This window comes from Alnus glutinosa, chromosome 4 (genome assembly GCF_958979055.1).
Source record: "Alnus glutinosa chromosome 4, dhAlnGlut1.1, whole genome shotgun sequence".
NCBI lineage: Eukaryota > Viridiplantae > Streptophyta > Magnoliopsida > Fagales > Betulaceae > Alnus > Alnus glutinosa.
This window is the reverse complement of record NC_084889.1, coordinates 2598489-2612943: the sequence shown is the minus strand read 5'-3', so window position 1 is coordinate 2612943 and position 14455 is coordinate 2598489. Positions and strand designations below refer to the sequence as shown.

The 14455-nt window shown below is 35.4% G+C and overlaps 3 protein-coding genes across 3 annotated transcripts; 1 reads left to right on the top strand and 2 right to left on the bottom strand.

Moving 5' to 3' along the window:
• Positions 1–207: 207 nt before the first annotated feature.
• On the bottom strand, positions 208–2803 carry LOC133866947 (alpha-amylase-like). The gene is made up of 4 exons (XM_062303611.1): positions 2519–2803; positions 2285–2414; positions 946–1751; positions 208–681 (listed from the first exon to the last, which is right to left on the bottom strand). The coding sequence occupies exons 1-4, from the start codon at positions 2600–2602 to the stop codon at positions 430–432; spliced, it is 1272 nt and encodes a 423-aa protein (XP_062159595.1). The 5' UTR covers positions 2603–2803; the 3' UTR covers positions 208–429.
• Positions 2804–6461: 3658 nt separating this feature from the next.
• On the bottom strand, positions 6462–8202 carry LOC133866588 (sterol carrier protein 2). The gene is made up of 4 exons (XM_062303156.1): positions 7943–8202; positions 7797–7857; positions 6847–6949; positions 6462–6747 (listed from the first exon to the last, which is right to left on the bottom strand). The coding sequence occupies exons 1-4, from the start codon at positions 8072–8074 to the stop codon at positions 6666–6668; spliced, it is 378 nt and encodes a 125-aa protein (XP_062159140.1). The 5' UTR covers positions 8075–8202; the 3' UTR covers positions 6462–6665.
• A 2727-nt stretch (positions 8203–10929) lies between these two features.
• On the top strand, positions 10930–14154 carry LOC133866753 (thioredoxin-like 4, chloroplastic). Its single transcript, XM_062303383.1, has 4 exons — positions 10930–11059; positions 12240–12840; positions 13133–13186; positions 13798–14154. Exons 2-4 carry the CDS (start codon positions 12391–12393, stop codon positions 13909–13911), a joined length of 618 nt encoding a protein of 205 aa, XP_062159367.1. The 5' UTR covers positions 10930–11059; positions 12240–12390; the 3' UTR covers positions 13912–14154.
• Positions 14155–14455: the final 301 nt, after the last annotated feature.

Genomic DNA, 14455 nt, shown 5'->3' with positions numbered 1-14455 from the left:
TCTGCATGTTAGTAGTATATCTCAGTACCAATCCATAACCATCAAAGTCAAATCGTGAGCCGACTAATAAAGCAAATTCAATGAAGCAACAACTGGTAACATATAAATGATAAACCGGAGAGTCTTGACCAATTTGAAAGATCAATGGATGTAGTTGGAATAACTGAATTTTGGGTTGTTTGATGAAGTAATGAAAACTCAATGGAATAGTTGAAACCGATAGCCGTAATAAGAGCTTCACTAATCTTCAATTTTCACCGTTTATTTTTAAACAAGAGGTTTCCAATGATTTTCTCACTGGAGGCGCCAACTTATTCTCCCAGTGGAGAAATCTATTATAATCAACATAGACAGAAATCTATTTAGAAACACTAACAGGCCTCATGCACCATTGTAGCATTCATTCCATACAAAATCACTTCCAACTCTTCAATTTTTCTCCCACACAGCGTAGTCTTGGCCAGAGGTGGCAACGTGGAAGTTTGAGGGAACAAGGTTTCCAACTTCAACCCTTGGCCCAATCTTCATAAAGATCTTGTCGTCAATCCCAGCTACATATAAGTCGGCATCAGACGCTGTAATCTGCACTGTGCTCCTGCTGTTGATACCATTCCTGAGCCTAATTGCAACCAATTTGCTTATCGCCTCCTTTAGACCCCCATCAAAGAAGTGATCATAGAACTGCACACATATATAAATACCATCTCTTCCAGTCAACAATAATAGTATAATATGGCGGATTATAAGCCATCTTTAGAATGAAAAACTATACAAACTTCAAGTAAAATTCATTCTTAAAAACCGGTTTGCAAAGGAAGAGTGCTCAAGAACTTATATACATACGGTTAGATTGCACTTAAGTACGTGATGGTGGTTCTTATATCAAATGATACAAATCTAATGAAGAAAAACTATATAAACAAATAAGATGGAGGACAGAATTACTATGGTTGGGGTCCCAGGATGGGTGAGAATGTAAGCATATCCCTGAATGACTTTATCGGAGGGGAATGGCCACAGCTTTTGAGTAGAACCAGTGTCATGATTGTCAATGAATGTCACTGCATTTTCTGGCTTTATGCCAATCATCCCTGGTGGCTTTCCATTAGAGTCTTTTAACCGCCATAGCTCCCCTTCCACAGCTGCTTGAAGAATCCCTTTGGTTGTGAAATCAAATGCATTGACAGCACCACCAGCAGCCTGTACCCAATCAGATAGAGCACCACGGTGTGCATCCTGGTTGGGGTTAGGTTTTCCATCATCTCCATTAGAAAGAGAATCCCACTTCTCCCCAACTGCAAATTCTGGCAGAGTTTGTTCCATATAAATTTTCATAATACTTGCGGCGTACCCCTTCACAAAATCAAATCGCCACCCATCAAACCCAATTTCAGTCTTCAGCCAATTCATCCATTCAGACAGCTCTTTCTGTACCCGTGGATTAATATGATCAATGTCAGGTGCAGCTTCATAGCCCTCTCCGCTGTCAAGATTCCCAGTGCCATCAGAGTAGGTAGTGTCATCCTTGCAAATGAAGGACGGACCCCAGTCGAGACGTTCATCCGAAGTTCCACCTTCAAAGATGCTCCAAATTCCTCTCCCATCTTTCTTCTCAGCAGTTCTGTGATTTATCACTATGTCAGCAAGGGCTTTAATTCCCTTCTCATGGAGAGCTGCAATCAGTGACTTCAGTTCATCCTTTGAACCATATTTTGAGGCATCGAGATCATATAGCCTTCCAGGCAAGTATCCTGAGATAAAACAAGGAGAGAAATACATTGGCATTGAGCATGTCTAAGGTGTTCTGTTATCAAAACCAAAAATATGGGGAGGGAAATACATTGACATTGAGCATGTCTAAGGTGTTCTGTTATCAAAACCAACTATGGGATCCTAAACCTTAAATCGCTGCTTATCTCAAAAGCTTAACAGAAAATTATAAATTTAATTATTTAATTTATACTTTAACACTTCCCTCGTGGAATGGCTCAAACTGACCCTTTTAAGATAAAATTATAAATTTAATTATTTAATTTATACTTTAATACTTCCCTCACCCTCACGTATTGACTCAAACTGCCCTCAATCAGCTTCATTACAGTAGTGTATTATGGAACAAAAAGTATATTAAAACCCAATTAACAGGGCCAAGACAAATTTGGAAGACCTAGTCAAGATACTAGCTAGAAAACAGATAGTGAAAAACTACCATCACGGGTCACTTGTTATATAATATATGATATTGAATACGAAATGAGCCTGCAGAAGAAGAAATTAGAGATACCCTGGGGAGAAGCAGCTTGAGAAGGGGGAGGAAGCCAGACATGAGTGATTCCGGCATTAGCGAGATCAGGAACAGAGCTCTTCAGGGAGTTGTACCATCCACCTTTATTGCTTGATTCCCAATTGAACCCCTGTCATATCATAATCTTGAACAATTAGTTCCACTAGTATGCACATATATATATACACACACACACACACACACACGAGACAGTAATTGGGTAGCCAGCCATGCCTGAAATAGTACGGCCGCGGACGCCGTGGAGGGTGATAGAGAAATGTAGAGGCAGAAGAAGCAGAGCGCTGTTAGAAGATTCATGGCGTTGATGGTGTTCGAAGTGGGTTCTTCTGTCTCCCTTTATAGCCATCGCTGTCTGGTTTGGAGTTTCACAAGGGGTGCGTCTTTGACGCTCTAGAGTCCTTGACGCCAACGACATAGCTTAGACTAAGCATAAATTGCGACATATTCGGAAGAAAATGCATAATAAAGAAAAATCTGGTGGGAAAGCATCAAGACAATCAAGAATGAATGAGAACATTCCTCGAGGAATGGAGATGTATGCATTAATGAAGAAAAACCGCAGGACTAAAATGATTGGGAGAGACTACGCCACGTTTGTTAATTACGTCGCGAGAGAACTTCACTTAAGAGTACTGAATTTTTATCCTTTTTGAAATAAGATGTTTGAACTTCAAAACGTCTTAATATAGAGTGTCCAATTTTTGGAAAGTCTCGATTAAGAATTATCTGTTAAATCTTATCAAAATTTTAAAATATCCATCTTTTTTTTAGGAACAAAAAAAAAGTTTCTAGAATTTGGGTGTTAGTTAGAATTTAATAGAATTTACAAAAACACTCATGCTTGAATCTTTGAAAATTTTGATAAATTTTTTTAAAAAATAAACACATGGATATTTTGAAAATTTTAATAAGATTTAACAGAAAATCCTAACGGATGACCCGTAATTGAGATTTTTCGAAAAATAGATACTCTAAATTGAGGCGTTTTGAAGTTTATGTATCTTCTTTCAAAAAATGTGAAAGTTCATTACTCTTAAATAAAGTTATCCAACATCAATGATCAAAGGAAGCGACGAAAACTCTCTGCAAGTACACATAACGCTAGCCATGGGAGGGAAAGCCACATGCTTCCCTTCACACCTCCCTTCTCCCTTCCAAATCTTCTATTTCCACCAAAACACACCAACATCTACACTTTTTGGGAGTTTTCTCCCGTTTCAACTACCTTATCAACAACCCCGTAAAACTTTTTCCAACTAACATCAGAGCACCTATCCGCCCGCTACATCATCGGCGTCGCCCTCTCCTTCGTTGGACTGGTCTTCCCTTCCTTCTTCCGCTCTAAGCCATGGTTCTTTAGGTATTTTGAAGTTTTTAGATTTGATTTTTTTCAAGTCAGATTTACCAACTTCATGTGGCTTTTTCACTCATTCCTCCATACCACCAAGTTCCATGGCCTCCCAGTTTTGATCCACCGGTCGCGGCTTCACCAACGGACTGGTCTGCACTGGCGCGTGCGCCATACGCGCCGCTGCCCATTCGTGATGATGCAGCTCTCTACCCACCTCCTCCGCTTTGACCGCTTTCTGCCGGTGGTTTGGTGGCCCTTGATGATGTATTTTGCGGGTTTTTACTTTTTTTTGTTTTTATTTATTTTTTGTTTTTATATATATATATATTTTATCTTTTATCTTTTCTATATTTGTCTTGTTACTAAGTTTGGTGTTTGGATCCCATGAATTTTATGCACCAATTTTTAAAACCTCCTTCACTGGTGGTTTTGGATTCAAGGCATCCATGCCAAGAATTAATGAGCCCGTATTTTGGACACATTATCTCTGCGTACTTATGTTCTTAGGGTGTTTATTTTTGTGTATTTGGGTTGCCCAGCTCTAGTTGATGTAATTTTGTTCTTGTAATTTTTTTTTGTTTTCAAAGCATCTATTAAAAAAAAAAAAAAAACAATGAAGTTATCCCTTACTTTATTTTTAGACTTTTAATTTCAATTTTAATGTTAAAAATATTAGCAAATAACAAAACATATAAAACATTCTTCATAATATAAAAGTTATTTTTATCTTTATATCAGGACACCTTTTTTTTTTTAAAAAAAAATAATAACAAAAAATAAAATCACCTCATAAAATACATTTTTTGAACACTTAATTATAAGTCTTTCCAAAATTATCCCTTTCTTTCATGACTTTTATCAATTTATTTTTCCAAATAACACCATCTCAATTTTTTGTTCCTTATTTCTTTATCACTATAGGCACTATCAGTATCCAGGCGGGCAGGGCCCAAAATGTTTGACTTTTACTAGAAATAATTAGAAGATCGGAGTCAAAGTTAACGTCTGGTCTTCGTAATATATTATTATTAGAATCACGGGTCGCAGCTTTCACACTATCAAACCAAAAGTGGTGCGTAAAAGAACCCATAGATGAGGAGAGATGGCGTCCTCCACACCACCCATCTGTAATTCTTTTTTTTCTTTTTTTCTTTTTTTCTTTTTAGGAGTAAAATTGTAATTTTGTTAGTGTTTCATCAGAATAATGGACGAAATTTATACTGAATTAGATTAACTGGTCGATTTAATAATAGATCTTTTTACCACAACAAACTTTAAGATATATAACTTTTGTAGGCTAAAAATCAATTAACGTTTTCAGGTTGAGTAACATGGATATGTTTGTTAATGTGTTAGGAGAATTTTTATTTTATTTTTTGTTTAAAAAGTATTCTGATGTAATATTAAAATAAAAATAATTTTAAGTGTTTTGTATTTTGGGTTATTTGCTATTATTATTTTTGTTTTGAAAACATAAAACAGCATGACAAGAAAATTTTAACAGGCAAAGTCATAATACTTATAATAGATTAATTTGTCTTGTCTTATAAAAGTGGTTATCGTGTAATATTTTAATGTTATTTTACTTCTTTCATAAATAAAGAATGAGAATGAGAAACCTAAGTGGATAGTGGATAGTGGATTTTCGCCTTATTCCTCAACAATAGTGAAATCCCACAATAAGTTAAAATGAATGGTCATTCAAATGAAAGGAAAATATGGCGTCTAGGGCACGATAAAACATTAGGTATATCTGGAAAAGCAGACAAATGACAGCTGCCAACCATTCGAACACGCATGCGAAAGACATTTATATGCTTTCACATTTCCTGTCACCTCAATTTGCTGTAACAACTGTTCATAATGTCAAAAGAAAGAAAGCAATTGGCGGAGATTGACAGCAATTTTCTGTCCAGATTGGAGTTTGCCTGACAACGCTGGGAGAGGCTTCTAATGAGGCCCATCTTCTCTAATAGGTGTTCGGACAGTACAAAATCTGCTAGAACAAATGGGCTCCCTCTGCCTCTTCTCAATTACCTGTCTAACTGCACTACAATCGGAAACAGGCAATCACTTGATGGCCCAAGTATGAGACCAGCATGAAAAGCTTGCTAGCAAGATCAATTTATCGACTATATATTCAATCTCCTCCCTCCTTTGAAAAAAAAAAAAAAATAGAGTCGGGAAGTTAGCACCGGGCAATTCATTAGATGCATGGTTAATGATTCAGGTAAAAGTCCGGGATGATCAGAATAATCATGATGGAAGAATCATATTTCCTAAAGGGAAGGCCTTGGAGTTTCAGAGGTTATTGCCAAAAGTTGAAAACTTCAGGCTAATCAATATCGGCGATCCCTGAATTTCCCAGGCTCCGGACAGGATTGTAAAGGGATGGGCTAAAGGCAGACATTGAACTCTTTCACTGAATTTCCAGCCTCTAGACCAAGAAAGCAAGGTAAGGGTTCCTCTCGAACACGCGCATGTGCGCGCACGTGTGACTGCGTGTACAACTTGTATGTGACACGTGCACAACATTAGAGATTTCTGCAGAAGCCATAATTAAGGTGGCCTGGCACAGTCTCAGTGAACATTTAGGGAGTTTACTCTAATTAAGCTACCCAACCACCTCTGTAGTCTAGCCTGTATCACAAAAACAATAAAACCGTCTAGCCTGTATCGCACAATAAGTCAATTTGGGGTGCAATGATTGAAACTTATAAAACTGTATTGTTGATTATGCATCAACGAATACAGTTTGAATCAACCAATTCACATGGATTGAATCAAAGAAACAAGTAGTCCAAATTGGCTGGCAAAGAAGATTTTGCATCTTTATAATTCAAGGTCCATCAGGAATGAAAAGCTTCCTGATTCACATCATACTACGTAAGAAAGATTATGCAATATAATTGATGACAAATATTGATATAAGACTTCAGTCTAAAGATCTACCGTTTGGTAGAGATAATATAAGGAAGCCTGATGTAATGAACTCCCTAACATATCAGCTCACATCTTTGAAGGCTTCGGGAAAATGTCAGGAGTGAATTTCTGTGCTGCACTCAGACTACCCTTAATCTTCATTGCACCCCTGCACTCATTAGATATCACAAAAACAATGTAAACATGTAAACAAAAACGATGGGGACGTGATAGCAAATAGATTTAGAATGCAGCGTCAAGTTTGCACCTCATGAAAGCAATTTGAGGATTCATCTTCCCCAAGGCAACCTTAATAAAATCCTCATCCTTGAAGGAAAAAGTGGCATCGGGCTTTCCTCCTTCGTATGGCCCTATAATTCAAGAAAACTTCAATAAGGAACGACTTATTACCCAAAAGCATAGTATTTACATGGTTTTTGAATTGTTCAAACAAAATGAAATACGTACATGTTTTTATGAATTACAGTTCAATATACTGTTTGCGGGCAAAAATGACACCAACGATTAATAACTATTTTCTTGCATAGCATCTTAAACAAAATAACAAAAAAAATTGAGAAAACATAAAAAATACAAAAACACCGAGATTTACGGGCTTCAACATGTGAAATATTTAACTGAAATTAGGGTAAATTGTGGAATTCAGGACTTCTGCTTTGATATTATATTAAATCACTAATTATCCCAAAGCTTAAATTGATATGAAAGGAAAATTTAATCATTTGACTAATACTTTAACAATAAGAATTCCACCATCAAAGATGAAGAATACACAGTTCGCACACCCTCTCAATAACCTCCACTCTATGGAGTAAGGCACAGAAAATTTCCCAATTAAACCAACGAGGTTCCATGACAGATTGGGTGCAAGTCAGAGTAGAATGCAATACATACTTAACAATTACAGCATTCGATTCCTCCAGCTATTTTACGAACCATCATAGCGACAAAAAGGTCAAACACCTTAGAAATTCAACAACTCCGTTCTTTCTTAGACACACAAGATTTGAATTTGCCCGTTAACTACTGAATTTGGAGCAATTACAACAACTAGTTAGACAGGAAAGTGATTCCAACTTTCAATACGATCCGTACTCGTGGCAATATGGCAATGAATCGATAATAGCTATTTCTAAATGAACAGAATTAGAACAAAAACGAAGCAAGATCAGAAAATTAGAAGGCTGAATCCCTAACCTTTGCAGACCTCCCCCTTCTTCAGATCAACGGTATAGATTACCTCGTCGAATCCGATTTTCTACAGTTCAAAAGTCAGCCTGGATCAGATTGGGTGTATATGAAAGAATACACGTAAAATTGGGTGTGAGAGAGAAATGGTGTACCTTAGGAGCGATGTTGAACTGATAGACGAGGTTGATCTTCTTGGTGAGCTCCTTGCCGGCATCGGTGGCCAGGTGTTGCTTCATCTGCTCCAGCAAGGCGTCGGACTTGAGCTGCTTGGTGGAATCGGCCATAGCTTCGTCTGCCGTTCGCTCGCTCTTCGGGACGTGCAATTCTTCTTAACTCGGAGACCATCAGTACTACGGCGTTTTATGGTCGTATGAATGAGAGAGTTGGTTGAGCTGACGCATTAATGAAGGAAGCGGCACGCTTCCCAACCAGATTTTTCGGTAGTTTTAGGGGATGAGATGACGTGTAGCTTTTGTTTAGTGCCAAAATGAACTGGCTTTTTATTCAAAGAGCAACTGACTTTTTACATTTTTTGTAATTCTTTTTTTTTTTATTTTTTTTATTTTAATCGGCTCATCTCAATTGGTCATATGCATTTACTTATAAGTTATAACGATGATTGCTTTATATTTGTGCTGAAATCTCAAAATTAACTATTTTTTTTTTTAAAAAATCATTTATAATTCTTAATTTTTTTTTTACTTTTTAAAAAAACAAATACCCAAATTTTAAAAGTGTCAATTTAGAGTATACATCCTTCTTTCTTTCTTTTTTCTTAATTTCAACTATTTATTAGAATTTTTCGTTAAATCCTATCAAAATTTTCAAAATATCCATTTTTTTTTTAAGAAAAACAAATTGATAGGATTTAAGTGTTGGTAATAATTTAATAGAATATGCAAAAATATTCGTGACTTAATTTTTGAATTTTCTTTTTAAAAAAATAAACTTGAATATTTTGAAAATAATATATTCAAGACTACTAAAAATGAAAAAAAAAAATACCTCGATTTCAAAATATAAAGATTTGTTGACGGCAAATGAATAAATTAACGCTAGGCGTGGCATATAACTTATAAGTTATATTTCTATTTTTTAAACAATAATTAAATTTTGTTAAATTATTTATTTATTTTGTTTAATAATTTTAATCAATTTTTATTCAACATTATTTTTTAATCTTGACCCATACGAACCAAACCGCCAGTACTCTAAGTAGTCTTCTACGGACCAAGGTTGTCGGTTGGAGCTCCACCTGATTCCTGAAGACAGAAGATTGCTTGAACGTTGATTGAAAACCAAGGTGGGCTTAAAACAAAGTTTTTCTTTTTTCTTTTTTCTTTTTTCTTTTTTGTTTTAAGAACTTTTGGTGGACAGGAACTCTTGCACGCGGGATCAAGATCCTCTAAAATTATTTATCTGAATTTAAGAGAGTTTAGGCAGGTAATTATGAAATACTACTTATAGAACCCACCTGACTAAATAAAAATTAGGTTGCCCAAACACTTATTCAGTCAGGTGAGTCTCATAAATGGTCTTTTACAATCACCTGCGAATTCTCTCTCGAATTCAAACAAATAATTTAAAAGGATCATAATATTCACCTGCTCCCCTTTCTTTTTGCCACTAATATGAGCATAGGACAGTTCAAAATGTAGAGCTCACTTGTTTGGGCAAACAAGTTATCTGGACCAGCCCATAACATCATTATGAAATGGGCTGGAGTTTATCTTGTTCGGTCATCCGGAATCTTGGAACAAAAAAGTGTCAATTCCAAACTAAGAATTGGTATATATGTGGCCCAAAAGAAGGTGTTATGTATCCACTTTTCTTTTAGTTCTTTTTGGAGAATTAAATTTATTTTTATCTAACTACCATAATATTTGCAATATCTTCTAAATATTTTAATTCTTGAGATCTTCTCCCTAATTTACTATTAAATTTCAATGTCTCCCTTTTTGCTCCAAAAAAAATAAAATGCAAAAAAATCAGAAAAGAAAAAGCAAAAAATTCAAAATTCTTTTCTAAAAAGACAACAAAATTCAGGAGAAAAAGAAAGAAAACAATTTAGAAAAATGGAAAAAAAAAAAAAAAAAAAAAGAGGCAAAAGTTAAGGAAATCGTAGATTGAGGGTACTTTTGTTATTTTGAATTGGGGAAGAGTGACATTGCTACTCCAAAAGCAAATTGGGAAACATTACAAATAGATTAGTAGTTTTGAAGGTGATAAATGTAGTTTCTCATAATTTTTTTTTTTTAGCTTTAGCATTAGCAATAAATTGTATTCTATTATATTACATCCCTTAAATAGCTTAGATTTTATCTCATTAGTATTTTTTATTTTTTAAAAAAAGATTTGGATACAACAATTTTTACTATAATTATTTTATAAATTCACACTGTAATTCATTTTTTACGCAAATAAGTGCCACACAAATGATTATATCAATGGTAAGAAACTTAATATTAGAAAGTTGTTTTTAATATATATATATATATATATTTCCTAAATGTTGTAGTAACCATTCAACACGCGCGCAAGAGCTCTCAGGCCTGTCAGTCCCTTGTTTTGGAGTTTTTTTTTGTTGCTTTTATGTTATTTTATCTTACTTTTGTTAATGTTTACTTTTAGGGAAGACTCTTGTATTTAAATTTGTGTTAGTGCCTCTATCTCCTAAAGTTTCAAATTCGAACTTTAACATTGCTTTTATCGATTTAGCCTCATTCGGGTGGTTGTTGTTGTTCCCAAGTGGAGGTACATATAAGTTTGTCTTAATATGTACCTCTTTAGCTTATGTAACCGCCTTATGAGGCTCATTGAAATAACCGGGTCATTTGTTTGACTAATTTTTTACTATTTGTAATTATTTTAGCACTGTTTTGGTTCGTTTTGGGTCTATTATTGGGAGCCCACCCCTTTTTCATTTGTAGACTCGTCCACTTTTTCCTTTTGAATTAGGAGTGGAAATGATCGTCTCATGTAACTTTTTCCCTTAACCAATTTTTTTAAAAAAAAAGGAAAAAAAAAAAAACCCTCACCGACTCATGTAAATATTTAAAAATTAATTAAATTTGGAATAGTCTAAAAACTGAATATGTAGTAGTCATTGAACTTGAAGAGTACCCATTCAAGTGAACCAATATAAAAGTTTATATAGAAATAGAAAAGAAATTAGATGGTATGTGGTCAGGATATGTTGGTACTGTGTCCTCTCATTGGAGGCTTCTTCAGCAGCTATCGCAAAGCGCGCGCTTCCCTAACTGCCGGAGGTAAGCAGCACAAAACCCCTCTACGAATGCTATCTTGCAGTTTTGATTCTGATTATGCACACATAAAAACCTTCTGGGTATCTATGACGGCTTGAAAGTATGGTTGTTGTTCTTGCTAGTTTGAGAAATGCTTGTTGAAAGTGAAAGTGAATGTATGTGTCGTTAGCCAGACATTCTGGGAATTGAGAATGATTACTGGGTTTGTGTTTATCTCCCACAAAGTTTAGAGCTTTTTAGTTGTTGGATATGATCAAAAGCTTCTTGAGTGAGTAAAGTGAGCAATTATGTAATTTCAAGTGGTTGGATATGATCCAAAATTTATGTGGTTCACGGAAAATTGCTTTTCCTTCTTTTATTTGAAGTGAAGATATGCAGAATTTGCCACCAAAATGTACCATTTTCTCTTTATATGTTTTCTTGCATCCAATGCTTTTTGGGGGCTGCAGTAGTTAGTCTCTGCTTCTTGAAGATTATGGCGTCATGCTATACTAGAGAAAAGGAAAATGGCAGATTTTTGCCAATTTTTTGTAACGATTTGTGAAATTTGGTGTCAACCTTTTCTGGCTGTGAGAGTTCATTTGGATTCAGCGGTCTCATGAATATTATAGAAACATCCATATTTATACACTGCATTGTCATATATTTTTTATTAGCTTCCCACTAACAGTTTTTTGCTCCATAAGGAGACCTTCTGAATTTAGTGAACACCTAGAATAGCCCGAATTCCTTTGTCTTTGTTTACAAATACTGTATAATTTCTAGGGTGAAGTTAAGTATAACTTGCCTACTTATTATGGTTAGGGATAGTAATTGCAAATTCCTTGTCTTTTGGAAATCGTCTCTGAATCTCCTTGTGTTTTGTAGTAAAAGGAAATTGTTATATTTTCGATCCCAAGTCTAAGAACAAAGTTGTTCTCTTGTCTTTTCTATAACCCATCGAAGGCCAATTGATGGCTAAATTTTGTATCTGAACATGTATGAATCACACGGAAGATTCCGTCAATTGAAATGGAAAATATGATCATTTCATTTTGCTCTGAACCACGGGCAGATTTAGTGACTGTTTCTAAAAGACGTGGAGGTAATTTGTAGTTTACCCTAATTTTTAAGTAGGAAAATGCTATAATGTTCATGAGATTTGTCTCTTATTCTGATGCTTATCTTCTTTTACATTATACAGTCAATGGATTAAAGTAAAAATAAGGATTGGGTTGAAGATCTATTGAAGCATCTATATTTGCATTAGCTGACCTATTTTGAAGATTTATCTTGGAAAGATCTTCAGTTTAATTGGCGTATAGATAGCTATTTGGAGTTTGCTCTATGTTGTCATGCAAAAGCAGAATATTCTTAATTGCAAGGCATATTTTGATTTTGGAAAGAACCCAAATGGACAGCTTGATTCTAGAGTTCCCTGTATAGTTCCCAGCTTTCTGCATGAGAGAAGTCATGTTAGATTATGTCTTCTTAGGGCAAAAATCCCTTCTACCGTTAGAACTTTGGACACATTCCGAGCTGAAAGAATCAGAGTGGCTGATGAGAATCAGGGAGAATTGCCTGATGAAGATGATGATCTCTGTCCTGTTGAATGTGTTAAAGAATTTAAGACTGATGAGGAATTCTCCAACATTCTTGAAAAGGCCAAAGAAAAAGATTCTTTAGTTGTGGTAGATTTTTATCGCACTTCTTGTGGAAGCTGCAAGTACATAGAGCAAGGGTTTGCAAAATTATGCAGGGGATCTGGCAATCAAGAAGCTGCAGTAATCTTCTTAAAGCACAATGTGAGTATTATGCTAGTTGAACTTGCCTTGGTTGCATAGAATACTTAACAAATAAGGCAGGGTGGGGTGATATGATGTTAAACACCTTCTCCCTTCTCTGCATCACCACCACCCACCCCCCAAAAAAAAAAAAAAAAAAAGCCCCACCAAACAACCCCCTGAAAGAAGAGGGAATTCTGATAAACTGATATTTACCTGATCATGGTTCTTGGCTAATCTCGATAATCAAATTTAGTATGTCAGTTATCTTTTATCAACTCTGAATAGGAATTTGTAACACTATTTATTGCAGGTAATTGATGAGTATGATGAACAATCTGAGGTTGCTGAACGACTTAGAATCAAGGTAATTTCTTGGTAATAAATTTCCAGTCCAATCTTATTTTAAAGTCAAGTGAATTTGCACTTAATGCAGAGATCACCAATTTAGAATTAAAGATAGACAATGCTGAGTTTTTGCAACTTATTTTGTTGCTTGAGAGGCTGTTCCGTGCATGTTGGCCAATTGATTAGTTGATACTTAGTAGGAACAGAAGCATCAAGCTGGTATTCACGAATCGCTTTCATTTAATCTTTTGATGAGCTTACTCACCGACCATATTTATATTTTTAGATTCAATTTCAAACTATATAGGACCCTGATTTAGGTGTTTGAAAAAGGCTCAAGGAAAACTGGGGCAAAGCAGAACTGCCGCTGCGGGGGGGGGGGGGGGGGGGGGGGGGTGAAGAGAGAGAGAGAGAGAGGCATTTTCACATGGTTTTCTCCAAAAATCCTGATGTTCTTAACTTTCTGTGGCCGAGGCTATTCTCAGGTTTAAATGTAGGATGAGTGTCCTAAGCATCCTAATTCAAATGCAATTTGATATAATTTTTTCTATCATGTATCATGGCCTGCCATGATCAACTTATAACTTTTCCCTAATCCACTGATATTAAAAACGGACATGAACTATGCAGACGGTCCCTCTCTTCCACTTCTATAGAGATGGCGTCCTGTTGGAAGCATTCCCAACCAGAGACAAAGAGAGGATTGATGCAGCCATTCTTAAGTACACATCTCCTTCATCTTAAGATTCTTAAACTGGTCTGGTTATGATTCAAGTTCTTGCACCTCTAGAATAATTAATAACGGGGAACTTCGACTGGAGGTGGATGTAATAAAGTGTTTTAGAACATTGTGAAATCTATCAATGTGATATTCAAGTTGAATATTACTTCAGAAACATTTTGCTTTAATGTGTAAACCATACGAACTCTTTGTCTTCAGCGGGTGCTTATTTGCTATTTTGATTAATACCATTAAATGTTGATTCATTTTCTACTATACATTATGTAATGTATTTATGTTTAAGGTTAACTTGAAGAAGATGTGGCTTCTAGATGATTTGATCCATGGGTTATCTATTAAGTAGGTCTGCTCAATAATGCATGACTTTGGTGCTCATAATTATTGTGAAGAACTAATTAAGGTGGTTGACATCCTTAGACATAAAATCACTTCCTTGTTTCTGTTTACTGGAAAGTATGATAAAAGTCATTTGATGAGTAAACTATCTATTTCTCAACAATTGAACTTAGTTTATTAGACTATGGTTGCAGTCATGCTGAGTAAAAA

What these genes read in the sequence shown, in the direction of transcription:
- LOC133866947 (XM_062303611.1), bottom strand. Translation starts at nt 2,602, where the DNA reads ATGAATCTTCTAACAGCGCTCTGCTTCTTCTGCCTCTACATTTCTCTA. An exon ending in CCGCGGCCGTACTATTTCAG is followed by an intron (nt 2,415 to 2,518) that starts GCATGGCTGGCT and finishes ATGATATGACAG; the next exon opens with GGGTTCAATTGGGAATCAAG. An exon ending in ATCCTGGGACCCCAACCATA is followed by an intron (nt 682 to 945) that starts GTAATTCTGTCC and finishes ATATGTGTGCAG; the next exon opens with TTCTATGATCACTTCTTTGA.
- LOC133866588 (XM_062303156.1), bottom strand. Translation starts at nt 8,074, where the DNA reads ATGGCCGATTCCACCAAGCAGCTCAAGTCCGACGCCTTGCTGGAGCAG. An exon ending in AGTTCAACATCGCTCCTAAG is followed by an intron (nt 7,858 to 7,942) that starts GTACACCATTTC and finishes TTTGAACTGTAG; the next exon opens with AAAATCGGATTCGACGAGGT. An exon ending in CCTCAAATTGCTTTCATGAG is followed by an intron (nt 6,748 to 6,846) that starts GTGCAAACTTGA and finishes TAATGAGTGCAG; the next exon opens with GGGTGCAATGAAGATTAAGG.
- LOC133866753 (XM_062303383.1), top strand. Translation starts at nt 12,391, where the DNA reads ATGCAAAAGCAGAATATTCTTAATTGCAAGGCATATTTTGATTTTGGA. An exon ending in TAATCTTCTTAAAGCACAAT is followed by an intron (nt 12,841 to 13,132) that starts GTGAGTATTATG and finishes TATTTATTGCAG; the next exon opens with GTAATTGATGAGTATGATGA. An exon ending in CTGAACGACTTAGAATCAAG is followed by an intron (nt 13,187 to 13,797) that starts GTAATTTCTTGG and finishes TGAACTATGCAG; the next exon opens with ACGGTCCCTCTCTTCCACTT.